Source organism: Mobula birostris, chromosome 12, assembly GCF_030028105.1.
Source record: "Mobula birostris isolate sMobBir1 chromosome 12, sMobBir1.hap1, whole genome shotgun sequence".
Classification (NCBI taxonomy): domain Eukaryota; kingdom Metazoa; phylum Chordata; class Chondrichthyes; order Myliobatiformes; family Myliobatidae; genus Mobula; species Mobula birostris.
In genome coordinates this window covers 47815571-47830128 of record NC_092381.1, presented here as the reverse complement: position 1 = coordinate 47830128, position 14558 = coordinate 47815571, and the positions used below count along the sequence as shown (strand labels likewise).

The 14558-nt window shown below is 37.1% G+C and overlaps 1 protein-coding gene across 2 annotated transcripts in view; it reads right to left on the bottom strand.

Moving 5' to 3' along the window:
- The window catches only part of faf1 (Fas (TNFRSF6) associated factor 1), a 368750-nt gene that overhangs the window by 304639 nt on the left and 49553 nt on the right, over nucleotides 1-14558 (bottom strand). For both annotated transcript variants that reach the window (XM_072273767.1, XM_072273768.1), the window contains exons 5-6: nucleotides 4585-4676; nucleotides 1201-1304 (exon numbers count right to left, since the gene is read on the bottom strand). In XM_072273767.1, coding sequence (XP_072129868.1) covers nucleotides 1201-1304; nucleotides 4585-4676 — 196 coding nt within the window. The remainder of the gene's footprint in view (nucleotides 1-1200; nucleotides 1305-4584; nucleotides 4677-14558) is intronic.

Here is a 14558-nt window from a genome sequence, read left to right as displayed (position 1 = left end):
CAGCTTCTTCCACCAGGCCATCAGACTGATTAATTCATGCTGAACATTTATATTTCTATGTTATATTGACCGTCCTGTTGTACATACTACTTATAAATTACTATAAATTGCACACTGCACATTTACACAGAGATGTAACATAAAGATTTTTTACTCCTCATGTATATGAAGGATGCAAGTAATAAAGGTAATTCAATTCAATTAGATCCATAGGGACTGAATTTCTGCAGGGTTTCCCTCACTCACTGACCAGTTTACTGAAAGGCCTATGAAAATCCTGGAAATATAGCATAAATTGCAATAGTTTACCTTTTCCAGGTTTTCCATGGCTCCTTAACAACACAGCAACAAGGAATGTGTGCAGAAAAACACAAGAGGAATTTCAACATCTAAGCCCCAATTTTCTAAACTTGCGGACAGTTAGCAAAATTAGTAGGCAATTATAACAAAACTAATCTATCTGCATCACAGAAAATTTCAATATACAAGTGTAACGTGCTGTAAGGTTTCACTGCTAATGTAATAGCCTCTCTGTAATGTTTCACTGCTAATGTAATGGCTTCTCTGTAGCAGCAATGTTTGGATTATGACTGGAGTTAGCAGGTCTTGGAATGCTGGGGGGGGGTGGGGTCGGGGTGGTGGGGAGGGCCATCCAACGAGAGAAATGTCGTTGTTTCTTGTGAGTCTGGAAGAGAGATTTTCAGGGTCGCTTGGTCAGTGAGAGAAGGAAGAAAGACGTGTGTGCAGAGAGACAGCTGGGAGACCACCGGACGGAGTGGACCGGGAGCGAGGGTCCGAAGGTCATCGATGCTTGGAGGAGGTCGATGGTTGATGAATGGCCATATTTGTGAACTCCAATGTGCACTTTTGACTTTCCTCTTAAAATGGGCCTTTTTTCTTTACTAACCCTATATTCAGATTAAAATTTATAAAATTCAATCAGTTAATTGCATTTGTTCTACTGTCTGATATTTTGCAGCGCAGATTTGTAACTGGGCAACACCTCACGCAGCATCCACATGAATGAGATTTCTCAGTTTGGCTGGGCCTAAGGGTTACACAAGTCATATTTATACTTTGTTATTGTATGACTGCTTATTCTTCGAGCATCAAATACAGTAAACGAGATCAAGGAGCACCACAACTGGTAAAGATTCAAGGTTCTAATAACAGAAAATAAAAAATTATACAACAGTTTACCTTGACTGACTTGTTGCTGGTCCATCTAATCCTGGTTGAGCTATGTCAGGTGTGAGAACATAAAGGCTATTATTCTTAGGTAAGTGCAGAGACCTCAGAACAGTCTATAGATGGGGAGAAAAACAACAGTGACCAATTTAAGGCAGGTTTTTAAAGAACCAGTAAGAAAAATCAATATAATGACAACTTTTATCTTCCTATAAAAAACTTGTATATTTATAAATGTATATTTTCAAATGAACATTAAGGAAAGTCACACACATGATTAATAAGGGCAAGGAAATGGATGTTATCAGCATGGATATCAGTAGAACATTGGATAAGTTCCCTCACAGTAAGCTGATCCAAAGGTTACTGTATGTCACGTGGGATCCACAGCGAGCAGTCAAGTTGGATGCAAAAAGTGATGTGTTCATAGAAGACAGGAAAATGGTGACAGTGGTGTTTTTCTGACTGTAGGTTTATGAACCTCTCATCACCCACAAGGATTAGTGCTGAGAACTGTTGTCTGTGATATAATAATCTGGATGAAAATGTGGGTGGTCTAATTAGTAAGACTGCAAACAACATAAAAATAGGTGGAGTTGTGGATACTGAGGAAGGTTATCAAAGGACAGAGCAGAAAGAACTATCTGTTCATACTTGGATACTATACAGAGATCAGTCAGAAATTTGGGCAGAAAAATGGCAGATGGAGAACAAATGTACTGTAATAAGAGTTGCTTCCTAATCATAGTAATCTATTAATTAGTCTGCTACAAATCCTGTTCCAATGCTAGGACATACATTGGAGGAGAAACATTGAAAAAAAAAGAGCACATCAGCTGCCACTTCAAAAATAATCCAGATCATCAAACACAACAGATCACTAATGTACTAATGAAGAAGCAAAACATTGACAAAATATTTTTCAGTAAGATCTTTGAGCTGGATTAATCATCATATCACATATTTTATTAGAAAGATTTGCCATCTTGGACACAATAGCTTTTCAAACATTTAACTTAAACAATTTCCACATCTACTGAACTTAGCAGACCCCAAAGTTAGGTACGAAGAATGTCCATGAGGAAAGACGTTTATTTCACTCCTGGTTTAACCAAATGAGTCATTTATGGATGTCTCAATTGATAACCCAATTTGTGTTCATTAAGCACAAGAGAGACTGCACCAGTTTGAAACTTGCAGCAACACACACGAAATGCTGGAGGAACTCAGCGGGTCAGGTGTCATCTACAGAGAGAAATGAACAGTCAACGTTTCAGGGTCAGACAAAGACCCTTCATCAGGATTGTTGATTAAGAACTGTTATTACACAGCAAATATAACAAAGTAAAGACAGCACCACCGGCAGAAGTATCTGTTTAAAATTTGGTCCAGCCTTTCAAAATTACCTTGCCTTGAAGTTACAACAAGATACACTATGTTGCAATGTTGAACAAAGCATAAACACAAAGGATTCTGCAAATGCTGGAAATCCAGAGTAACACACACACAAAATGCTGCATCTATGGAAAGTAATAAAGAGTTGACGTTTCAGGCCGAGACCTTTCACCAGTTCAGATGAAGGGTCTCAGCCCAAAACATCGACTCTTTATTCTTTTCCATTGATGCTGTCTGACCTACTGAGTTCCTCCAGCATGTTGTGCTTGGAATAAAGCATCATTACTGCAGTAATGTGGGAGGATATTCTAGACAGCTCTTCAAAATGAGGCCATCTGGGTAGATCTTAGGAACAAAGGGGGGCAAACACTTTGTTAGAGATATACTAAAGGTATGCTAATAGTCAGCAGCAGATAAAGGAGCAGATGTGTTAACAAATCACAGAGCTAAGGTAGGAAATGTCAACTTACCCAATGTTAACTAGGAACACTTCAAAAAAAATCCACCCCATCGACAACTTTCACATTAAACTACCGCAAGGAGAGCTTTTTGAGCAAGGACAAAGCTAGTCCTATGAGAGAAGGGGCAAAGCTAGATTTTATATTAGGTAAGGTAACTGGCAACAGTAACCATGATTTTGGAAGGTTCTGAATTGGAGGAAGGCGATTTCAACAACAATGGACCTGGCAAATGTAAGCAGAGCAACTAACAGCAAGCAGGTCCACGACTGACAAGTGGAGTTATTCAAGAGTGAGACAAAGAAAGTTGTTCCCAAAAGGGTGAAAGATACCATCAACAAGTCTGTGAAATCCCAAAACTCAAGGACTAGATAAAAAGAGACCATGTGGTAAGTATTGTGAACTGAAAACAAGGGAAGGCCCTCAAAATTTACATAATGTGAAAGGGTGGTGGGAACTTGTATTTTTTTTTAAAAAAGCAGAGAACAGGCTCATTAATTTGGAAAATTCCAAGGCATGTTATGAATATATCAAGGACAGAAGATAATTAGGGGAAAAAAGAGCAGGATGCATCAAGGACAAAAATATCAAACTGGTGGTGATGCAGGGGCACACAGGTGAGGTCTTTATTTAATACTTCTAATACATATTCACAGAGAAGAACATTTAATTAGAGAATTCAGGGAAGGGGTAGTTAATTTTTGGAATATATTCGTATTAAATAGGGTTAATAGATGTCTTAGTGTACTTAAAAGTACTAATTCTCCTGGGCCTAATGAGATGCAAGCCAAGCTACTATGGAAAGCAAGGGATTGCTGGTGCTCTAACAAAGGTTTCTAAATCTTTGCTGGCCACAGGCAAGATACCTGATGACTGGAGGACAGCAAATATGTTGACTTTATTCAAAAAAACAGGAATAAACAAGGTAATTACAAGACAGTGAGTCCAACATTAATGGTAGGAAAGTTGGAAAAAAAACAGATAGATTTAATCTGCACTTTGAAAGACAGAAATTAATTAACAATTGTAAGCACTTTCTTAGTCAGAGGATGACCAATTTGACAGAATGATTTGAAGTAATAAAATGCATTGGAGAGCAGTACAGTTGATACAGTCTACAAGGACTTTAATAAGGCATCTGACATGCTGGGTTGGTTTAAAAAGTTAAAGTCCTCAGGATTCAAGGCAAGTTGGCCAATTCAATAAAGAGTTATGTGGGTAGCACAGCAGCATAGTGGTTTATTTAACATTTCAATTCCTACTGTTGTCTGTAAGAAGTTTGTATGTTCTCCCTGTGAACACATGGGCTACTGATGGGTGCTCTAGTTTCCAACTGATTCCAAAGACATACAGGTTAGGGCAAGTTAGGAGTATACTGTGTTAGCATCAGAAGCATGGTGACAATTGAGGGAAGCCACAAGCACATCATCAGACTGTGTTGGTCACTGGTACAAACAACACATTTCACTATATGTTTCAATGTACATGTGACAAATGAAGCAGATCGTTAACTTTTTATCTCTTAAAAAGCAGTAAAACTCACACTGTCATTTACATCCGCTGACTTCCAACCTTTTAACTGCATTTGTGGTACAGGAATCTGCAGCTCATTTTCTAAAATTTGCTTGATAGCACCTGCAAAAATTAAAAATGAAAAAAAAATCACATTTGCTGGATCTACAGGAAGTTTCAATTACTGAGGAGAAAAACTAATAATAAATTAAAGGCTTGCCACGAAATATGGTTTAGAATATGTTATTTAACAGAGGTAACAATAAAATAAATTGATATAAGACCATAAGATATAGGAGCAGAAGGCAGCCATTCCGTCCACCTAGTCTGCTCCGCCATTCAATCATGGGCTGATCCAATTCTTCCAGTCATCCCCACTCCCCTGCTTTCTCCCCATACCCTTTGATGCCCTGGATAATCAAGAACCTATCTATCTCTGTCTTAAATACACCCAATGATTTGGCCTCCACAGCCTCTCATGGTAACAAATTCCACAGATTTACTACCCTCTGACTAAAGTAATTTCTCCACATCTCTGTTCTAAAAGGACGTCCTTCAATCCTGAAGTTGTGCCCTCTTGTCCTAGGATCCCCTACCATGGGAAATAACTTTGCCGTATCTAATCTGTTCAGGCCTTTTAACATTCAGAATGTTTCTAAGAGATCCCCCTCATTCTCCTGAACACCAGGGAATACAGCCCAAAAGCTGCCAGACGTTCCTCATAGGGTAACCCTCTAATTCCTGGAATTGTTCTCGTGAATCTTCTCTGAACCCTCTCCAATGTCAGTATATCCTTTCTAAAATAAGGAGCGCAAAACTGCACACAATACTCCATGTGGTCTCACAAGTGCCTTATAGAGCCTCAACATTACATACCTGCTCTTGTATTCTATACCTCTAGAAATGAACACTGACATTGCATTCACCTTCACCACCGACTCATCCTGAAGGTTAACCTTTAGGGTATCCTGCACAAAGACTTCCAAGTTCCTTTACATCTCTGCATTTTGAATTCTCTCCCCATCTAAATAATAGTCTGCTCGTTTATTTCTTCCACCAAAGTGCATGACCATACGCTTTCTAACATTGTATTTCATTTGCCACTTCTTTGCCCATTCCCCTAAACTATCTAAGTTTCTCTGCATGCTGTTTCCTCAACACTACCCACTCCTCAACCTATCTTTGTATCATCGGCAAAGTTGGTCACAAATCCATTAATCCCATAGTCCAAATCATTGACATACATCGTAAAAAGCAGCACTCCCAACACCGACCGGTAACCCACAGCCAGCCAGAATAGGATCCTTTTATTCCCACTGTCTGTTTTCTGCTGATCAGCAAATGCTCCACCCATGCTAGTAACTCCCCTGTAATTCCATGGGCTCTTATCTTACTAAGCAACCTCATGTGTGGCACCTTATCAAAGGCCTTCTGAAAATCCAAGTACACCACATGTACTGCATCTTCTTTGTCAACCCTGCTTGTAATTTCCTCAAAAAAAAATTCCAGTAGGTTTGTCAGGTAGGATTTTCCTTTCAGGAAACCATGCTGGATTTGGCCTATCTTGTCATGTGCCTCCAACTACTCTGTAATTTCATCCCTAACAATCGATTCCAACAACTTTCCAACCACTGATGTCAGGCTAACAGGTCTATAGTTTCCTTTCTGCTGCTTCCCACCCTTCTTAAATAGTGGACTAACATTTGCAATTTTCCAGTCATCCGGTACAATGCCAGAATCTATCGATTCCTGAAAGATCATCATTAATGCCTCCACAATCTCTTCAGCTACTTCCTTCAGAACCCGAGGGTGTATTCCATCAGGTCCAGGAGATTTACTACCTTCAGACCATTAAGCCCCCTGAGCACCTTCTCAGTCATAATTTTCAACGCATATACTTCACTTCCCTGTCACTCTTTAATGTCTAGTATACTGCAGATGTCTTCCACTGTGAAAACTGATGCAAAATACACATTCAGTTCCTCTGCTGCTCTCATTACAATATTTCCAGTGTCATTCCTTATTGGTCCAATATCTACCCTCAACCCTCTTTTACCTTTATATACTTAAAAAAAGCTTTTAGTATCTTCCTTGATATTAATCGCCAGCTTCCTTTCATAATTCATCTTTTCCTTCCTAATGACCTTCTTAGTTTCCTTCCACAAGTTTTTAAAAGCGTTGCAATCCTCTATCTTCCCACTAGCTTTGGCGATTGTAATTTCCTTTATTCCACTGAAATACCAAAACATTGGATTTTAGTTTCTCCTTCTCAAATTTCAAAGTGAACTCGATCATATTGTGATCACTGTTCCCTTAGGGTTCCTTAACCTTAAGTGTCTTATCTCCTCTGGATCATTGCACAACACCCGATCCAGTGCAACCGATCCCCTAGTGGACTAAACAACAAGCTGTTCTTAAAAGCCATCCTTAGACATTCTACAAATTCTCTCGAGGTCCCGTACTGACCTGGTTTTCCCAATCCACTTTCATGTTAAAATCCCCACCGATTATCAAGCCATTGCCCTCCTGACACACCTTTTCTATCTCCAACTGTAATTTGTAATCCACATCCCGGATGCTGTCTGGAGGCTTGTATACAACTGCCATTAGGGTTCTTTTACCTTTGCCATTTCTTAACTCAACCCATAGAGACCCTACACCTCCCGATCCTATGTCATCCCTTTCTCAAGATTTAATATTATTTCTTATATACAGGGCCTCCTCTGTCTAGTAACTTATCTTTCCAATACACCATATATCCTTGGACAGCTGGCTCCCAATGGAGCTTTAGCCAAGTTTCAGAGATGGCCACAACGTCATACTTGCCAATCTGTAGATGAATTTCAAGATCGTCTATTATAGATTTTATACATAGACAAAATCCATCTCAGACATTTGAACATTAAATTAACAACCCACTGCATTTGAAGGAGCACGATGTCTTTTCCAATATTTTTATTATTAATTTTGCATATAAGAAAAAAAATATCAATACATTATACTAAATCGTATATAATGACCTTATCTTATATTCATACAGATTAATTCGTAACATTGAAATATAATAATTTTATTATATTAAAAAAAAATCTAACCCACTGCCAAGACCGAAGCTGATTAGTAAAGAAAAATAGGAGAAAAAAATTATTAGTCATTATCTGTGCTTTAACAGCAAATCAAAGGTTTTAAAAATAATTCAAAAAATGTCCCACAATGTTTGAAAGTCTTGGCTGGATTCAGAGATTGAACATCGAATCTTCTCTAAATTTAAACATGACATCACATCACGTAACCATTGAGCATGAATAGGAGGGGCCGCATCTTTCTATTTAAGCAAAAGTGTCCTTCTGGCCATAAGAGAAATAAAAGCCAAAATGTGCAAGTCAGATGACTCCAAAATAATATCCTTTCCTCCAACAATACCAAATAAAGCGGTCAAAGGATTAGGCTTAAAGTTTACTTTAAAAGTATCGAGAAAGTTTGAAATACTTCTTTCCAATATTTTCCAAGACTCGGACATGTCCAAAACATATGAATGAGTGAAGCTTCTCCATTACTACATTTATCACAGTAAGGAGACATATCTAAATAAAAACAAGACAACTTATCCTTGGTCATATGGGCCTTTTGGACCACTTTAAATTGTAGGAGAAGATGAAGTATTAACCAATTTAAAAATTTGATTCCAAGTTTCCTCAGAAATTGAAGTCTGTAAATCTTGTTCCCAAAGATTTTTAATTTTATCTGAAGTAACACTTCTCATTTCCAACAGCATATTATAAATATTAGATATAGATCCATTATAAAAAGGTTTCAAATTAAAAATACATCTGGTAAATTCTTATCAGGACTGTTAGGAAATGTACTTATTTGAGACTGTAAAAAATCTCTCATTTGTAGGCATAGAAAAAATGAGTTTTAGGTAAACTATATTTAGTTGACAATTGTTCAAACGAAAAGAGACTTCCCTCTACAAACAAGTCCTGAAAGCATTTAATACCTAATCTATCCCATTCTTTAAAAGTCGCATCAATCATAGAGGGTTTAAAAAAATAATTAGAAAAAGTGGGACTTGAAAGAGGTAATGGCTAAAGGTTCTAAAGGCCAGATCAAAAAGCAAAGGGCTCAATGGACAGCCTTGTCTAGTGCCACACTGAAGCTTAAAAGGTTTGGAATTATGAGAATTAGTGATAACCCTAGCAGAAGTAATTTAATCCACTGAATGAAAAGGGGTCCAAAATTGAATTTTTCTAAAGTTTTAAATAAATAATTCCATTTAACGCTGTCAAAAGCTTTCTCAGCATCTAGGGATACCACACATTACCATATAATGTTAGAAGGAGAATAAATAACATTTAATAACCGATGAATATTAAAGTGAGAATATCGATTTTTGATAAATCCAGTTTGGTTATCGGAAATGGCAGATGGTAAAACATTTTCAATCCTATGGGCCAAAACTTTAGATAGAATCTTAGTATCAACATTAAGTAAAGAAATTGGTCTAAAAGAAGAGCATTCAGTTGGATCCTTATTCTTTTTAAGGATAAGCGAAATGGAAGCCTCAAAAAGATTGAGGGAGTCTGCCTGACTTGAATGAATCCAAAAAAAACTGAACATAAACAAGGTATAAGCGGTGAGGAAAAGATCTTATAAAACTCTCCAGAAAATCCATCTGGACCCGGAGCTTTCCTCAAATGTAATGAGCGCACAGCCTCAACGATTTCCTCAAAAGAAATAGGTTGTTCCAACAACTTTCTGTTGTCGGCAGAAATTGTAGGAATGTTTAGTTAGTCTAAAAAAAATTGTTCATTACAGTGTCATCCTTAGAAGATTCAGAACTATAGGGTTTAGAATAAAATTCTCTAAGAGTATCATTCATTTCTAAATATTCAGTTGTCCCATCACCATTAGCTTTGCATATTTCTTTAATCTGCTGTTCAGCTATAAAGGTTTTAATTTGATCAGCCAATAACTCACCTGTTTTATCTCCATGAATATAAAATTGACTTTTATCTTTTAAAATTTTAAAATTGGGTTTCAATTGGATAGGTTAAAAGGAGTTTATATTTAGTTTTAGTTTCAACACGTCTTTTATATAAGGCAGTTTCTGGAGCCAAGGCATACTCTTGGTCTAATTGTTTCAGCTGATTAGTTAATTCACTTCTCTCTTTATTAGCTTTTTTCTTAATACTTGCAGTATAAGAAATAATTTGTCCTCTAATATACGCCTTAAAGGCCTCCCATCTGATAAGACTAGGAGTCACCTCTAACGTATTCTCTTCAAAAAAGAGTAATTTGTCTCTCCAAAAACTTTTAAAAAATCTTTATCAGATAAATTTATCAGATAAAGTTAAATTAAATCGCCAAAATCTATTTGTTTGAAGAATCTTTGAAAAATCTTTATCTCTTCAAAATCGTATTCTCTTTATCTCTTCAAAATCGTATTCTCTTCAAAAAAGAGTAATTTGTCTCTCCAAAAACTTTTAAAAAATCTTTAACAGATAAAGTTAAATTAAATCACCAAAATCTATTTGTTTGAAGAATCTTTGAAAAATCTTTATCAGATAAATTTATCAGATAAAGTTAAATTAAATCGCCAAAATCTATTTGTTTGAAGAAGACCAGGGAGATTTAAAGATAGCAGCAGAGGAGCATGATCTGAGACAGCAATCTCTTTAAATTCACAGGATCGAACTGATGGAATCATTTGGCTATCAATAAAAAAATAATCAATCCTGGAATATATATGATGGACATGAGAGAAAAACGAACATTCCGTGTCTACTGGATTAAAAAAAAATGCCAAGCATCAACAATAGCACATTTCATTAAAAAAGATTTAATAAACACAGTTGACTTATTTGGTATCATTAGTTTGGAAGATGAACAATCTAAAGCTGAACCCAATCAACAATTAAAGTCTCCACCCATCACCAATGAGTACAGACTTAGATCTGGCAAAAATGAAAAAAAAAATGCTTAAAGACACCTGGGTCATCTATATTCGGAGCATACACATTGGCAAATACCATTAGTTTGTTATTTAGTGTCCTTGATACTATAACAAAAAACCCATTAGTATCAGAAATTACTTTATGTTGAACAAAGGAAATTTTATTATCTATAAGGATCGAAACCCCTCTGCCTTTGGCCTGAAACGAGGAATGGAAATGAGATCCCCTCCATCGATTGAAAAGGTGTGAATTGTCACACTTAGGTACATGGGTTTCTTGAAGAAAAACAAATGGTATCTTAAGTTTTTTAATATATGCAAATATTCTTAATTTCTTTTCACAGGGTGATTTAGCCCTTTCACATTAAAACTAAGTAAATTAATACTTTGATCCATTTTAAAACTATAAGAAAGGTTAAAGTAGCAATCAGAGAAATGTATATTAAACCCAAATAATAAACCTTGAGATATATTAGCTAAGCAACAGAATTGACTAGATTCCCAAATCAGCTTCAAAAAAAGAACTCCCCATCCCTCTCCCTCCTCCCAAAGAGAGAAAATCAGTCAAAGAACAACTGCTATCTACCCCCACTGAAAACATCCCCCTTAGAAAGCCTGTTGGAACCGCTCCAAAGAATTCAAGGTTATTTACTATTCCAACCAAGACTAAATAATATGCAGTAAAAAAAAAACAAGCTTAGGCAGATTTATCAAACAGAAAGAGCAATTTATTCATACTGAAAAATATTGAACAGTCATTTTTTTTATTATGTAGTATTTCTGTTTTTGCAAGATTTTCAATCTATTCTATATATGTATACAGTCATTTTTTTGAGTCTAAAAATTCTTGCGCCTGCTCCTTCATACAAAACCATTTAAATGATCCATCTTCCATTGTGATTCTCAGTCGAGCCAGAAAACGAAGAGAAGGTTTAAAATTTTGGCTGTATAGCTCCACCATAACCTTTTTTTTAAAAAAAACTTAACACATTCTGCCATAACTTCTGATGAAAAATCTTCAGCAATACGAATCTTCTGCCCTTGGTAGTCAATCATACCTTTTCCACGAACATCACGAATCAGACGGTCCTTTATTTGAAATTCATGGAAACATATAATGACTGAACTTGGTTTAGATTTTGAAATAGATCCGTATAGGCGATCTGTGAGCACGATCAATCAAAGACAGAGACTTTATAATATCAGGGAATAATTCCATCAAAAGGTTTGCAAAGAATTCTTTAGGATTATCTCCGTCCGTTTGCTCTTTAAGTCCCAAGATTCATAAGTTGTTTCTCCTACTTCTGTTTTCCAAATCAATAATCTTCTGTCTCAGTATTTCGTTGGACTTGGATTGTTTTTCACACAGCTTTTGCAAATCATCCATTCTCTTGTCCAGTACAGTAATAACCTCTCCATGTTCCTTTATCTTCTTCTTACGCTCGGTTAGGGTTGCTTGAATATCGTCTGATTTCATACTTATTTGCTTAATTTCAGCGCTGATTTGTTGCAAATCAGTTCTTTTCTGAACTGTTGAAACTCCTCAGTAAGCTTTTGAATTGAGCCCGTAATAGCTTCCAAAGCTGCTTTCGTAGTCATAGTAATATAATAACCCGTCTAACAATAGTATTTCAAAAGGTTGGAGACAAAAGTAAGTTAGGAGCACCAGCAGAGAGCTGTTACTCCATCAGCGGCCACCAGGCAAATCCCCACTATAATGTCAAAAGAACCGCCTTAGGATAGTGAATTCAAGACACAACTACCTTCAGCTGAAAGTAAAAATTCCAAGGGAAGGACAAGAAGAGCAGAAGTGCAGGATTTTAAAAAAAATTCAGAGGACACGGCTGCAATAGACAATACTGGCATTTACTGACTGTCCTTAAGAACTGAGAAGTTAACATTGGTACAGTTAGGCCAGGTTAGGCAAAGATTGTAAATTTTCTTCTCTGAAGGACTGCAGTGAACCAGCTGTATTTTTTCCAAATAACAACCCAGTACTTTCACAGTCATCATGAACAAGATCATAAAACAGAAACAGAATTAGGCAATTTTGCCCATCGATTCTGCTCCGCTATTCAATCATGGCCAATTTATTCTCCCTCTCAAACCCATTCTCCTGCCTTCACCCCATAACCTTTTGACACCCATATTAATCAGGAACCTATGAGCCTCTACTTTCAATATACTCAATAACCTGGCTTCCACAGATTCACCATCCTCTGACAAACAAAAGGGATGTCCTTCTATTCGGAGGCTAAGTCCTCTGGTCCTATACTCTCCCGCTATTAGAAACATCTCCAAGTCCATTCTATCCGGGCCTTTTAATAGTCAAGAGAAATTCTGCAGATGCTGGAAATCCAAAGCAACACATACAAAAAAACAGGAGAAACTCAGCAGGTCAGGCAGCATCCATGGAAATGAACAAACAGCCAAGACCCTTCTTCATTTAAGCCAACAGCATGAGAATTAGTTAAACATAACCTAATTTAATCTCCTGAATTTCAAAAAGAGTGGAAACTAAAATAACCAATAAATAATTAAAATATGCCAATCAATTATGTCTCAGATATATCCCGAGTTGAAATTCAGGAGAAAAAAAAAATTCCAACAATACAATGGGTCACTCATAGAAATAGAGAAAGCTTCTTAACATTCCAAAGACAAATCATAAAATCTGATAAACCAAAGGGTGGTCAAGCAAAGAAAATCAATCATTTCAAAATCGGAATTAAAAAGGCATCAGTGATATTAACCTGCAAGGCCACAGGGACAGATCAGGGGTATATTGACAGTGCTACAGAATTAGATGAGGCAGAATCTGCTGAAAGCAACCAGAAAGAGTTTTCTGAAACAATATGTAGATACCCCTACTCGATCACTACGGGCCCTATTACTCTATCTCCTCTTGAGAAATGAGGTTGAGCAAGTGGTTGATGTGTCACAGAGAAAGACCGGCAGGTTTAAGCAACCCTGGCTGACAAAAGATATTAAGACTCAGATCAGGATAAAGGAGGTATACGTTAGGTACAGTCAACTGAGATCAAGTAAAGCCCATGAGAAATACAAGGCATGAAGTATTACACTTAAGGAAATTAGAAGGGCAAAAAGATATTCTTGGCACACAAGATAAATGAGAATCCTAAAAAAACTGGGCACATGAGAACAAAAAGATATTGAGACAAAGGTTCACTAATCTCCTATGGAACAGTGTGGTCATTTATGCGTGGAACCACAGGAGAAAGGGCAAGTTCTTAAGCAAATAGTTCTCAATTGTATTTACCATGGAGAAGTACTTGGAAGTTAGGGTGTTCAGGCAAAAGAACAGTGTTAGCCTAAAACATAAACTTTACAAAAAAAATGATGATGGCCATCTTCAAGTGCATAAAGGTGGATCCCAGGGTCTGACCAGGTACATCCTAAACCATTGTGGGGAAGCAAGGGAACAAACTGCTGGAGCCCTGACAGAGATCTTTCTATTTTCCTTAGCCACAGATAAGGTATTGAAAAATGGTTAGTATTTTGCCTTTATATGAGGATTACAAGGATAAGCCAAGGAACTACATAAAAGGCACTGAGCTTAGATGAGAGTGAAGCATCACTGCCATTCATGATGTACTTTTCACTTTGTAGGAAGTAATGGCCTGCAAGCCCTGCCAAAGTTGATGTGCATCCGATTCCACCTCCAACCTCATTCAAAAGTGTTCCTTTGCTCGAGGTAGTGCACCACATGTCATACCTGGTTTTTTTGTATAGTCCTCGGTCTCCAGACTTGAATGCCACAGGTCTAGCCCACAACAAACTACGACCATCCTGATTCATCCACAGGTTCTGATTTGGATACATACAGTATGTTCTCACATGCACACAGGTTTTAACAGAGTCTGAATGAGTATGCCAGTGCTTTCATGGACTAAGATGAATCCCTGAATAGAGTCCAGTATATTAATACAAAGCAGTCCTGCAAGAGCTTCTGCACCTCCTTTGTCCAAACCTTCTTAGTCCTCACTACTGGTGCTGCAGTCTTCAGTCTCTATCTTTTCTCAGGGAGT